This window comes from Pantherophis guttatus, chromosome 8 (genome assembly GCF_059756535.1).
Source record: "Pantherophis guttatus breed Tessera chromosome 8, ASM5975653v1, whole genome shotgun sequence".
In the NCBI taxonomy this organism is placed as follows: domain Eukaryota; kingdom Metazoa; phylum Chordata; class Lepidosauria; order Squamata; family Colubridae; genus Pantherophis; species Pantherophis guttatus.
The window spans coordinates 71,999,529-72,013,625 of NC_142070.1; the positions used below are offsets into that span (position 1 = coordinate 71,999,529).

General features: G+C 48.2%; 1 protein-coding gene across 5 annotated transcripts in view; it reads right to left on the bottom strand.

Annotated features, from left to right (window-relative positions):
• The window catches only part of LNX1 (ligand of numb-protein X 1), a 197,386-nt gene that overhangs the window by 53,577 nt on the left and 129,712 nt on the right, over positions 1–14,097 (bottom strand). For all 5 annotated transcript variants that reach the window (XM_034411317.3, XM_060690821.2, XM_087875323.1 and 2 more), the window contains 2 exons: positions 13,120–13,361; positions 4,472–4,633 (listed from right to left, as the gene is read on the bottom strand). In XM_034411317.3, the coding sequence (XP_034267208.2) occupies positions 4,472–4,633; positions 13,120–13,361 (404 nt within the window). The remainder of the gene's footprint in view (positions 1–4,471; positions 4,634–13,119; positions 13,362–14,097) is intronic.

Below are 14,097 nucleotides of genomic sequence, written 5' to 3' on the forward strand. Positions count from 1 at the left end.
GGAAGGAGATACTATACCCGTGATGGCGATCCTATGGCACACGTGCCACAGGTGGCACGCGAAGCCATATTGGTGGGCACATGAGTGTTACCCTAGCTCAGCTCTGGCACGCATGCGTGGGCTGGCCAACTGATTTTTGGGCCTTCCGGGCCCACTGCAAGTCAGGAAATGGGCTGTTTCCGGCCTCCGAAGAGCCTCCGGGGCGTGTGTGGGAAGGCTGTTTTTGCCCTCCCCAGACTCCAAGAATGCCACTGGAGCCTGGGGAGGGCGAAAAACAGGCCCACCGTGCCATCGCGTGCCAAAAGTGTGGGGAGCGGGAGGGGAGTTCGTGCATGCATGCACTGGGGGGGCAGGGTGCATTGAATTATGGGTGTGGGCACATACACACGCGCCCCCTCCACACTCTCCTCACTTTTGGCACGCGATGGCAAAAAGGTTAGCCATCACTGTCCTATACTATTCCAGACTTTCTTTGGGCTTGATGCAAGGGTGAAATTCAGTAGGTACTGACAGGTTCTGGAGAACCAGTGGTGGAAATTTTGAGTAGTCCAGAGAACCGGTAAATACCACCTCTGGCTGGCCCCAGGAGTAGGGAGGGAATGGGGATTTTGCAGTATCTTTCCCCTGGAGTGGGGTGGGAATGGAGATTTTGCAGTATCCTTCCCCTGGAGTGGGTTGGAATGGATATTTTGCAGTATCCTTCCCCTGGAGTGGGTTGTAATGGAGATTTTGCAGTATCCTTCCCCTGGAGTGGGTTGTAATGGAGATTTTGCAGTATCCTTCCCCTGGAGTGGGGTGGAATGGAGATTTTTTGCAGTATCCTTCCCCTGGAGTAGAGTGGGAATGGAGATTTTGCAGTATCCTTCCCCTGGAGTGGGGTAGAATGGAGATTTTGCAGTATTCTTCCCCTGCAGTAGAGCGGGAATGGAGATTTTGCAGTATCCTTCCCCTGGAGTGGGGTGGAATGGAGATTTTGCAGTATTCTTCCCCTGCAGTAGAGCGGGAATGGAGATTTTGCAGTATCCTTTCCCTGGAGTATAGTGGGAATGGAGATTTTGCAGTATCCTTCCCCTGGAGTGGGTTAGAATGGAGATTTTGCAGTATCCTTCCCCTGGAGTAGAGTGGGAATGGAGATTTTGCAGTATCCTTCCCCTGGAGTGGGTTGGAATGGAGATTTTGCAGTATCCTTCCCCTGGAGTAGGTTAGAATGGAGATTTTGCAGTATCCTTCCCCTGGAGTGGGTTGGAATGGAGATTTTGCAGTATCCTTCCCCTGGAGTGGGTTGTAATGGAGATTTTGCAGTATCCTTCCCCTGGAGTGGGTTGGAATGGAGATTTTTTTGCAGTATTCTTCCCCTGGAGTAGGTTAGAATGGATATTTTGCAGTATCCTTCCCCTGGAGTGGGTTGGAATGGAGATTTTGCAGTATCCTTCCCCTGGAGTGGGTTGGAATGGATATTTTGCAGTATCCTTCCCCTGGAGTGGGTTGTAATGGAGATTTTGCAGTATCCTTCCCCTGGAGTGGGTTGTAATGGAGATTTTGCAGTATCCTTCCCCTGGAGTGGGGTGGAATGGAGATTTTTTGCAGTATCCTTCCCCTGGAGTAGAGTGGGAATGGAGATTTTGCAGTATCCTTCCCCTGGAGTGGGGTAGAATGGAGATTTTGCAGTATTCTTCCCCTGCAGTAGAGCGGGAATAGAGATTTTGCAGTATCCTTCCCCTGGAGTGGGGTGGAATGGAGATTTTGCAGTATTCTTCCCCTGCAGTAGAGCGGGAATGGAGATTTTGCAGTATCCTTTCCCTGGAGTATAGTGGGAATGGAGATTTTGCAGTATCCTTCCCCTGGAGTGGGTTAGAATGGAGATTTTGCAGTATCCTTCCCCTGGAGTAGAGTGGGAATGGAGATTTTGCAGTATCCTTCCCCTGGAGTGGGTTAGAATGGAGATTTTGCAGTATCCTTCCCCTGGAGTGGGTTGGAATGGAGATTTTGCAGTATCCTTCCCCTGGAGTAGGTTAGAATGGAGATTTTGCAGTATCCTTCCCCTGGAGTGGGTTGGAATGGAGATTTTGCAGTATCCTTCCCCTGGAGTGGGTTGTAATGGAGATTTTGCAGTATCCTTCCCCTGGAGTGGGTTGGAATGGAGATTTTTTTGCAGTATTCTTCCCCTGGAGTAGGTTAGAATGGATATTTTGCAGTATCCTTCCCCTGGAGTGGGTTGGAATGGAGATTTTGCAGTATCCTTCCCCTGGAGTGGGGTGGAATGGATATTTTGCAGTATCCTTCCCCTGGAGTGGGGTGGAATGGATATTTTGCAGTATTCTTCCCCTGCCACGCCCACCATGCCACGCCCACAGAACCGGTAGGGAAAAATTTTGAATTTCGCCTCTGGCTTGATGGGATGGATACACGTAATCATAGAAAGAACAACAGAACAGAATAATAAGAGTTAAAAGGAACCCGGAGATCCTCCAGTCCAACCCCACCCAAGCAGGAGACCCTATACCATTTCCGACAAATGGTTGTCCAGTCTCTTTTTAAAAGCTTCCAGTGATGCAGCCCCAACAACTTTCAGAGGAAAGCTGTCCCACGGATTAATTGTACTCACTGTCAGGAAATTTCTCCTTAGTTGTAGGTTGGATTTCTTTTTAATGATCTTCCACCCATTGCTTCTTGTCCTGCCCTCAGGTGCTTTTGAGAATAAGTTGATTTCTTCTTCTCTGTGATAGCCCCTCAAGTTCTGGAAGATTGCTATCATATCACCCTTAGTCTTCCTTTTCATTAGACTAGACCCGTGATGGCGAACCTATGGCATGCATGCCACAGGTGGCACGCGGAGCCATATTAGTGGGCACGCCAGCTCAGCTCTGGGGCGCATGTGCGCGCCGGCCAGCTGATTTTCGGGCCTTCTGGGCCCACCAGAAGTAGAGAAACAGGCTGTTTCCTGCCTCTGGGGGGTCTGGGGGTGGGTGGGGAAGGCCCGTTTTTCTTTCTTAGCTGGCTCCAGATCCTCTCTGTGTATCTGGGAACGGCAAAAACAGCCTTTCCCACTCCCTTGGAGGCCCTGCGGAGGCTCAAAGGGCCCATTTCCCCACTCCCGGTGGGACAGGAAGTGACGTTTTTTCCTGTCCCCAGCCTCCAGATACTCCTAGAGAGGATCCTACAGACTCCTAGAGAGGTTCTGGAGGCTGAGGACAGCAAAAAACGTCACTTCCTGTCCCACTGGGAATTGGGAAATGGGCCTTTTTAGCCTCCGTAGGACCTCCAAGGGAGTGGGAAAGGCTGTTTTCGCCGTTCCCAGATACACAGAGAGGATCTGGAACCAGGTAAGAAAGAAAAACGGGCCTACCAGGCCATCATGTGCCAGGAGCGGGGGGGAGGGGGGAGGGGGTTGTGCACACATGTGCGTGGGCACGTGCGCGCGCGACCCTCCCCCACCCCCCTCTCCTGGCACGCGATGGCAAAAAGGTTAGCCATCACTGGACTAGACAGACCAAGTTCCCTCAATCATTCATTGTACGATTTAGTCTCCAGGCCCCTAATCATCTTTGTTGCTTTTCTCTGCACTCTTTCCAGGGTCTCAGCATTTATTATTATTATTATTATTTGTATTGTGGTGGCCAAAACTGAATGCAGCATTCCAAGTGTGGTCTCAGTAGCGCAGTATTGTAGGAAGTTAGCACCCACCCCTCTCCTAGAAGAATGAAATATTTTAGGAAATATTGAAAGGGGCAGAATATTATGTTTCCCTGGATGAGAAATGGAGAAACATGTTTTAAAGACTAAATAGCTTCCTGCCTCCCCTCCACCTTTGTCAATGGGCCATATATGCCCCAGCCGAGCTCACTCATTCCCCCCCACCACCTTTGTCAATGGACCATCATCTGCAACATAATAGGACCCATCTAGCAACAGAAACTCACCACATGGCACCTGGGAAGATTACATCAGCCAGCAAAGCTAGCCAAGACCCCCACCCCCTGGGAGTCTGACAACCAATCAGGATACTCTTCCCGTGCCCCAGGAAGTTCAAAGCGCAGAGAGGGCATAAAACCAAGGCACGCTCAGCATCTTGGCCCCTTTCTGTTCAGGAACTCAAACCATGTGATCCTGTCCACCATTAAACCATCTTTCCAAGCAGTCTCCATGTTTCCAGTGTCTTTTTCCCCACTTGGAACTGAACCCAGATTTGTTCTTCCAACAGTATAATGCAGCACTGTCACTTCATGTGATATTATCCCTCTGTTGATGTAGCCTAGTTAGATGTTCTAGGTTTCTAAGCTAGCATGGGAAGTAAAACAAACAAATTGTGGAATGGAACAGCAACAACTTCTGTCCCGCCATGCAGAAAATTATCTAGGTGGATCCAATATGCATTCAGCCATTAAGCTTGATTCATGGCAGACTTTATTATTTTATTGCATTTTTAAATCCTACAGTAGGATCTAAATATAAGTTGGAAAAAAATGATTACCTGCCTCTGAAGCAATCAGATTTTCAACGTTTTCTCGTTCCCGTTCAGCATGGTTAGCCACAGCACTGCCGCTTTTTGTCCTTCGAAGGACATTGAGAGCTCTGTTTATCTTTTTAAAAGATCTGCTTCGTACTGTAGAACGCTCAAAGCGTGAAGTTGTGACTGAAGAGGAAGAAGACAGAGAATATTTAGGCTTGGGCTGATTACAGAAAATCTTATTTATTCCAAGGGCTGCTAAAATGAAGATAACCTAGACGTAAGGAAGACTTAAACCTTATTCCATTATTGCACAAGAGCCTTAGTATATGTTAGCCAGTGGAAAGTCAGCATAACATAGTAGCTTGGTGTTAGAAATTCTGTTTATATAACGCACCACACAGAGCAAACATAGAGTACAGTCACCATGTGCTTTACTGCTCAACTATTTTACTGTAACAGGAAACAGGAAACTCTACTTAGAACAAAAGAGCATAGAGTATATATATATATATCATAAATCCCAAACAAGTAAATACTGCCATCTACTGGCTAAATATTACTGTAGGTGTTGCATAAAAATACATTCCAACAATGAATTCCAACACTTGGGTACTAGACTTGGACAACAGGTAAATTCAAGTCCATATTTGTTCACACTTGTTTAGTGGGTATTGCCAAGACACATCCATCTTATAGGATATTGTATCTCCCTCTCATAGTGATAAAAATGAAGGAGAATGCTATATAAAACTGCATGGAGGAAACTGTATGGATGAATGAATAAATAAGTAAATAAATTTTGGAAATTTCCATAACGACATAGTAGAATGTCATTTTGACCATCATCAATAATAAAATGATGGGAATATATGCTACAGTCAAAGTTACCGAATGTGTATTTAAAATATACTAAATTAAGAAAAGGTCCTTTGAAAGAAAGCTATGGTACCGACTCCAAGTTCACTAGAATAGCCCCTTATCTTTCAGAACAATTCCACAAATTTCAGCCCAATTTTTTAAATAATATACGTGAGTATTGTAGACATTCAAGAATTCTGCTCAGTCCGCCTTTCAAAGTGAACTCATCAGATTTGCAGCTCAAGAAAGTAAGAACGCAGATCTGGTTTGCGTTCTGTACTTCTCCAGGTTTTGGAAGGCAATTCTTAGCTCAGAGAAATAACAACATTCAAATAAAAATGTGAACTTCAACCGTTAGTGGCATTTGGAATGAACTTTCAGTTTGTCCAGTTCTTTGTATATGCAACAAATCAACGTGGAAGAGGGTGTAACCTCTTAGAGCATGATTTTGAAAACCCAAGGGGACAATTATCAAAAGGAGAAGCTGCCAAAAGATTTATCTCTCTTTTTTCATTGTTATATTTAAACCCCACCAGGTCTTCAAAAGTTCATAGGGGTTTTCCTTCGTTTTATTCTCAAAACAGCCTTGGTAAAAATGATTAGGGCTAAGAGAGAGCAACCAACCCAAAATCACTCAGTGAATTCCCACAGAAGAGGGTGAATTTAAATCTGAGTTTACCCTGTCCAACTTCTTAAGCTGCCACATCATATTGCTTCATATATATATCAGTGGTGAAATTCACATTTTTTTACTACTGTGGGCATGGCAGGTGAAGGATACTGCAAAATCTCCATTCCCACCCCACTCCGGGGGGAAGAGTATTGCAAAATCTCCATTCCCACCCCCATTCTGGGGCCAGCCGGAGGTGGTATTTGCCGATGTAGCGGTATGTGATTAGGCTTAAATAAATTTTAAAAAATGCATTCTATATTGTTAGATGTCAGATGGAAAGCATAAAGAGCAAACAGTGAAGAGGGCATCAAATAATTAAATTCAAATTTCTTTGTAACGTTTGAAAGCTTAGAGGAGTCCTATTCTTTCGAAGTTTCAAACGTACTTTTAATGAGAGAGTCCATTTGGTGCACAGGTAGTCCTCAATTTACGATGATAATTGAACCCAAAATTTCTGTTATTAAGTGAGATATATTTCTAAAGTTGAGTTTTGCCCCGTTTTGTGATCTTTCTTGCCACAGTTGTTAAGTGAATCACTGCCATTGTTAACTTAGTAACACAGTTGTTAAGTGAAACTGGCTGTCCCATTGATTTTGTTTGTCAGAAGGTTGTTGGTTGCCCTCTCCCCTCTTTGGAAGAGCTTTCATAGCTCCCGCTGCCTTAAGAAAGTTGAAAACATTCTTAAAGATCCATCTCATTCTGGGCACCCTTTTTTTTTGAACTATTACCATCTGGCAGACGGTACAGGATAATATAAACAAGGACAAACAGGATGAAAAACAGCTTCTATCCCAGGGCAGTAACCATATTGAATTCTACTAGTGCAATATTAATGCAATATCAGGGGTTTTCAATTCAATTGTATAGAATGTGAAGGATGTGTGTTTGTGTTTTATTTTTATGGTTATAATCAGGGGTGAAATCCAGCAGGTTCTGACAGGTTCTGGAGAACTGGCAGTGGAAATTTTGAGTAGTTTGGAGAACTGGCAAATACCACCTCTGGCTGGCCCCAGAGTGAGGTGGGAATGGAGATTTTGCAGTATCCTTCCCCTGTCATGCCCCAAGCCATGCCCACCAAGCCACACCAAGCCCACCAAGCCACGCCCACAGAACTGGTAGTAAAAAAAATTGGATTTCACTATTGGTTATAATGTACACTGAAGATGGCATTTAATTTCGTTGTGCAAATGACAATAAAGTAAACTAACTAACTACAAGGAACCATTGTTAAGTCCCCCTTGTTCAGTGCCATTGTAATTTTGAATGATCACTGAAGAGTGGTCATTCAACAAGGATACCTGTAATAGCAAACCATTTCTGACAATTTTGCCAAGAAAAAGACCTCCAAGTTTCCTTCCATCCCTGTTATTCTATATTCTGTTCTCTATAAGAGGGTTTGCTTCAGACAGTTGCCAGGAATCAACTCAAAAGCACACAGAGACACACAACACCACAATTTTAGCAATGTATTACTAACAGCCTGCTAGTCCAACACAACATTCTCTTGATCTTGCTTTATATACAGTACAAAATAATATATTTACAGACTTAAACATTCTCAACACATAATTAAAAATCAGAAGTGATTTTCATACATAGATACCCTGTTTCTTCCAAAATAAGATATCCCCTGATAATAAGCCCAATCGGGCTTTTGAGCGCATGGCAATAAGGCCGAGGGCTTATTTCAGGGCTTCAAAAAAATATAAGACAGGGTCTTATTTTCAGGGAAACATGGTAGAGAGATAGATAGATAGATAGATAGATAGATAGATAGATAGATAGATAGATAGATAGATAGATAGATACCCTGTTTTCCCCAAAATAAGACATCCCCTGATAATAAGCCCAATCGGCTTCAAAAAAATTTAAGACAAGGTCTTATTTTCAGGGAAACACAGTAGAGAGAGAGAGGAGAGATAGATAGATAGATAGATAGATAGATAGATAGATAGATAGATAGATAGATAGATAGATAGAGATACCCGGGGGGGGTCAGTCAGCGGAGCGGGCGAGGGTTTTTGAGATCTCCCTCGCCCCTGGACATGCCTAGAGGCGCCGGCGAAGAAGTTGGCCGCGCTGCTCCAACGCCGCCGAAAGTGGTGCTATGGTGGTTTGTTCGTTGGCAGCGATAGCAGCAAGGTGAAAGGGGAAGTATGGCTGTGGGGCAGCGAGTGGTGGCAGCCTGTTGAAATTTCATCTGCCCCACTCAGGAACTTCCTCAGCGGCCCCTGGAATCCGGGAATGGTGGCGTGGATATCAGCGGGGGTGGTGAGGCTGGCCCCAACATTAAACTGGGCCATGGCACACCCCATGGAAGTACTGGAGCTGTTCTCAGGCCCTATTGCCGGAGAAGGGGGGCTTGGAGGGTGAAAACTGAGAGGAGCATAACGGACTGGAGAAGAAAGACCCCCTCCCGGGATATCTTGGCAGCTGCAGAGGACCTGGAGGCCCCCTGTGACATCCAATGGAGGCTGGGGTTTGGATTTGTTATCCCGGAAGAACTGAACTATCTGAGGAATGTAGGGCTGGGGGGCGACGGAGGAGTTTTCCGTCACATAGATACCAGCCCTTTTCTCCTCCCCCTCCCAGGTACTGTGTCTGCCTAAATGGGCTTATTATTCGCCCTAATTGAGGGAATCTTCTCTCCCCCCCCCTTTTCTTCCCCTCTTCCTTCTTCCCCTTCCCTTCTTTCCCTTTTTCATCGGGACTTACTCGAATATGATCTTGAGTATAAGACTTTGCCAAGGATTTTCCATCTTCGCCCCTGGCGTGACTCATAGACTGACTGATAGACTGATAAATCTTTCTTCCGACCATGGTCAGCCAAACTGATGCAACTGTTGAGGGGTCCTCTATTACATCATGACTCTTGTCTGTGGGAGAACTTTTTCAATCTACGGCCCCATGGGGTTCCGCCGTGAGAGGGCGGGCTGGAGGTCGCCCCCATTGGAGGAGATAATTAGGACCCTCCTGCTGTTGTGGGAGGACAGTTGAGATACCAACAGCACATCAATGAACAAATGGCTGTGTTACATCTTTTGTGAAGTCCCCTGTCTGAGCTTTGGGCCTCCATCGCTGCATTTTGGAGATGTATACGACTGCAGATCTTCTTGCGCTGCGAGATTCCCCCTTCTCGCAGATGTGGCCCTCCTCACTATCGAGGGCCCACCTCAAGGAAGGGTTTTGGGACCCAGAGAGGTGGCATGTGAAAACGAGGGGATTGAGGGGCTTTCTAACAAAATTTTTAGTCAAATTTTTAAGGGGTCCTAGGGAGGGGGAGGGTCAGATTGAAATTCAGGCTGTGGGTATGGGGGATAACCCACAAGGGGGAGGGTCAGGTCTGGCAGTGAAGCGTGGTGTGGGGGATGGGGGACCCGGGATCGAGGGGGGGGTTAGAGCTTGTCCGGATAGTTTTTTGAACATCAGTACTGTAGGTGGGAGGGGTAGATATGGCGGGAGCAGGGGGCCATATCGTGTTAGGGGAGTGCGCACTCGCTGTCTACGAGCGGTGGCGTGCTCCGGCCCCCAAGGCTCTACTCGCTCCTCAGGTTGCATAGACCCTCAGGACCCAGGCCTTCGGCTGATGCTGTGCAATGCCAGGTCCGTAGTAAATAAAGCCCCCCTCATCTGTGATCTTGTTCAGGAGGGGGGTGCGGACCTGGCAGGTATTACGGAGACCTGGTTGGGCCAGGAAGGGGGGTTCCCCTCGTTGAAATGTGCCCGCCAGGTTTCCAAGCATTCCATCAGCCGAGGTCACAGGGGAGGGGCGGGGGGGTAGCGGTTATCATTAAAGAAGGTCTGAGACCGAGGGAGGCCACTGTTCCTCAGACGGCCGGCTGTGAATCCCTTTTTGTGAAATGGGGTCATGGGGTTCAGATGGGTTTGCTGATCACGTACCTGGCTCCCTGCCACGTGGCAACAGCCCTGCCTGAGCTACTCAACGTCATCGCCGCGGTGGCGGTTGATACCCCTAAGCTTATGGTTATGGGGGATTTCAACCTGCCGTCCGTGGGTGAGACGTCAGAGATGGCTCGGGAGTTCATGGCTTCCATGACAGCTATGGACCTGACCCAGTTAATTCATGGCCCTACCCACACAGGGGGAAACACGCTGGATCTGGTTTTTGTCTCTGGACAGTGGTTGAGGGATCTTGATATAGGGGATATAGTTACTGAACCCTTGTCATGGTCAGATCACTCTCTCCTTCGTCTCGACTTTCGAACCACTGCACCCCGCCGCAGGGAGGCGGAGCCGGTCAGATGGTTCTGCCCCAGGCGCCTGATGGAACCTGATAGATTCCAGACGGAGCTTGGGCCATTTCCTGAGGTTCTGGCACATGCCTCGACTGGAGACCTGGTGGCCGCCTGGGATAGGGCGGCTGCTGGTGCTCTGGATCGGGTCATGCCTTTGCGGCCTCTGACCCGGCGCCGATCTCAATTGGCTCCTTGGTTTACCGAGGAGCTGAGGGAGTTGAAGCGCCGGAAAAGATGCCTAGAGAGTAGTTGGAGGGCCAGTCTTCTTGAATCTGACCGGACACTAGTAAGATCCCACATTAGGAATTACTTAGTGGCGATAAAAGCAGCGAAATGTAGTTATTTTGCTGCTCTTATTGCGTCATCAGATAATCGCCCGGCCGCCCTCTTTAGGGTGACCCGCTCCCTGCTCCACCAGGAAGCGCGGGAGGACCCCTTGGAGGGTAGAGCCGAGGATTTTGTTCAGTATCTGTATGACAAAATCACTCAGATTCGGGAAGATTTGGACTCTGACTGGGTAGTCTCAGGGGGAGAGACAGGGGCAGGTCTTGAGAATGTTATCTGGGATGGGTTTGATCCTGTGACCCCTGAGGACGTGGACAGGATTCTGGGTAGACTGAACGCGACCACTTGTTTATTGGACCCGTGTCCTTCCTGGTTAGTACTGGCTTCCCGGGAAGTGACACGAGGCTGGCTCCAGGGGATTATAAACGCTTCGCTGAGTGAGGGTGACTTTCCCGCCGCCTTGAAAGAGGCGGTGGTGAGGCCTCTCCTCAAGAAGCCTTCCCTGGACCCGGCAATGTTGGTAAATTATCGTCCGGTCTCCAATCTTCGCTTTGTTGCGAAGGTTGTTGAGAGTGTGGTCGCGCAACAGCTCCCCCAGCACCTGGATGAAACGACGTATCTGGATCCGTTCCAGTCGGGCTTCAGGCCCGGGTACAGCACAGAAACGGCATTGGTCGCGTTGGTTGATGATCTCTGGAGGGCTCGGGACAGGGGGTGCTCCTCTGTCCTGGTCCTGTTAGATCTCTCAGCGGCTTTTGATACCATCGACCATGGTATCATGCTGCACCGGTTGGAAGAGTTGGGGGTGGGAGGCACTGTGTTGCGGTGGTTCTCCTCCTTTCTCTCTGACCGGTCGCAGTCTGTGTTGACAGGGGGACAGAGGTCGGCCCCGAGGCCCCTCATATGTGGGGTGCCGCAAGGGTCGGTCCTCTCGCCTCTCCTGTTCAACATTTATGTGAAGCCGCTGGGCGAGATCATCCGTGGTTTCGGGGTGGAGTACCATCAGTACGCTGACGACACCCAGCTGTACATCTCCACCCCGGATCACCCCAACGATGCCCTTGAAGTGATGTCCCGGTGCCTGGAGGCCGTACGGATCTGGATGGGGAGGAACAGGCTCAGGCTCAACCCATCCAAGACTGAGTGGCTGTGGTTTCCGACGTCCCGATATAGTCAGTTGACGCCATCACTGACTATTGGGGGCGAATCATTGGCCCCCACGGAGAGGGCTCGCAACTTGGGCGTCCTCCTGGATTCACGGCTGTCTTTAGAAGAGCACTTGACGGCCGTGACCGGGAGGATTTTTCATCAGGTTCGCCTGATTCGCCAGTTGCGTCCCTTTCTGGATCGGGACTCTTTACGCACGGTCACTCATGCCCTTGTCACCTCCCGCCTGGACTATTGCAACGCTCTCTACATGGGGCTCCCCTTGAGGAGCACCCGGAGGCTCCAACTGGCGCAGAGTGCGGCCGCGCGGGTGGTAATGGGAGCGACATGGTGTTCCCATGTAACACCTCTCCTGCGCGAGCTGCACTGGCTCCCGGTGGTCTTCCGGGTGCGCTTCAAGGTCTTGGTTACCACCTTTAAAGCGCTCCATGGCTTAGGACCCGGGTACTTGCGGGACCGCCTACTACCACCAATAGCCTCCCACCGGCCGGTACGCTCCCATAGAGAGGGGCTCCTCCGGGTGCCGTCAGCCAAACAATGCCGACTGGCGGCCCCCAGGGGGAGAGCCTTCTCTGTGGGGGCACCTACTATCTGGAACGAGCTCCCCCCAGAGATACGGAGGATCCCGGATCTGCGCATCTTCCGCCGCGCCTTAAAGACCTTACTATTTCACCAGGCCGGCCTGGCCTAATTTTCCCCCTCTTTTATAAAAGATTTTTAAAATTTTAAATATCTTTTAGTATTTATATATTCAATTTTAAATTGGTTTTAAAAGTTTGGGGTTTTAAATTTGTCGGGGCCAAAATTATTTAATTTGATTTTATTCTATTTTTTAAATTTTGTATTGTATGTGTTTTTATTGTTTGGCTGTGCACCGCCCTGAGTCCTTCGGGAGTAGGGCGGTATAGAAATCTAATAAATAAAATAAAATAAATAAATAATACCCTGTTTTCCCCAAAATAAGACATCCCCTGATAATAAGCCCAATCGGCTTCAAAAATATATAAGAGAGGGTCTTATTTTCAGGGAAACACGGTAGATAGATAGATAGATAGATACCCTGTTTCCCCCAAAATAAGACATCCCCTGATAATAAGCCCAATCGGACTTTTGAGCACATGGCAATAAGGCCGAGGGCTTATTTCAGGGCTTCAAAAAATATAAGACAGGGTCTTATTTTTGGGAAAATACGGTAGAAGAATTTGATCCCCCAATATTGGTTCTTCATGGAATAACTACTTCCTTCTCCTGATTTTTTTTTTTAAATTTATTTTTTGCTTTTCGAAAAGCTGCATTTTGCACATTTTATAATGTTCTGCGTTGTGTATAAATAGCGCGAAATGTTTCCTGGCCTACAAAATTTAACTAAAACGTGGCCGTTTAGAAACAGGTCTACTGCATCTAAGATGCTCTCCTGTTGGGGTTCTTACTTCTAGGTTGCTGGCTTGTATAAAGATTGGTGGAGTTGGCTCCTGACGGGATGTCCTCAAAGTTGGCATTGAAGGCAGGATTAATTAGCCCTGGTTCATCGGTCATTAAGGCAATTGTGGCAGCAGCGGAGAACTCAGATCCAAGGGCAGATACCGTTAAAGCAGCATTCAAATCAGCAGATCCAGCTAGGGAACATCTCTTCCTCTCCTTGGTGAAGCCATAATGAGATGCCCCTCTGCACCTAAGGAAATTTAAAGACGACAGAACTTAAAACAGTGATGGCTAACCTTTTTGCCATTGTGTGCCAAAAGCGTGGGGAGCTTGGGGGGGGGAGTCATGCACGTGTGTGTCCACACCAATAATTCAATGCACCCCGCTCCCCCAGCACATGCGTGCGTGACCCCCCCACACTCCTCCATGCATGCGATGGCACGTTGGGCCCTGTAGGCCCATTTTTCGCCCTCCCCAGGCTCCAGAGGCTTTCTTGGAGCCTGGGGAAGGTGAAAACGGCCTTCCCCACCCTCCAGGAGGATCTCCGGAGGCCGGAAAGAGCCCGTTTCCCGACTTCTGGTGTGCCCGGAAGGCCTGAAAATCAGCTGGCCGGTGCATGCATGCGTGCTGGAGCTGAGCTAGGGCAATGCTCGCGTGCCCACAGATATGGCTCCGTGTGCCACCTGTGGCACGTGTGCCATAGGTTCGCTATCACAGACTTAAAACAAAAATTGCTAAAATGAATGGAGATAGGTAACTTCTTCCAAAAATTCAAATTTTGGGTGGGGAAGGGGAAGCAGAGGTGGGTTTCAGCAGGTTCTGACCAGTTCTGGAGAACCAGTAGCGAAAATTTTGAGTAGTTCAAAGAACCGGTAAATATCACCTCTGACTTGCCCCACCGCCATCTATTCTCTGCCTCCTGAGTCCCAGCTGATCGGAAGGAAATGGGGATTTTGCAGTAACCTTCCCCTGGATTGGGGAGGGAA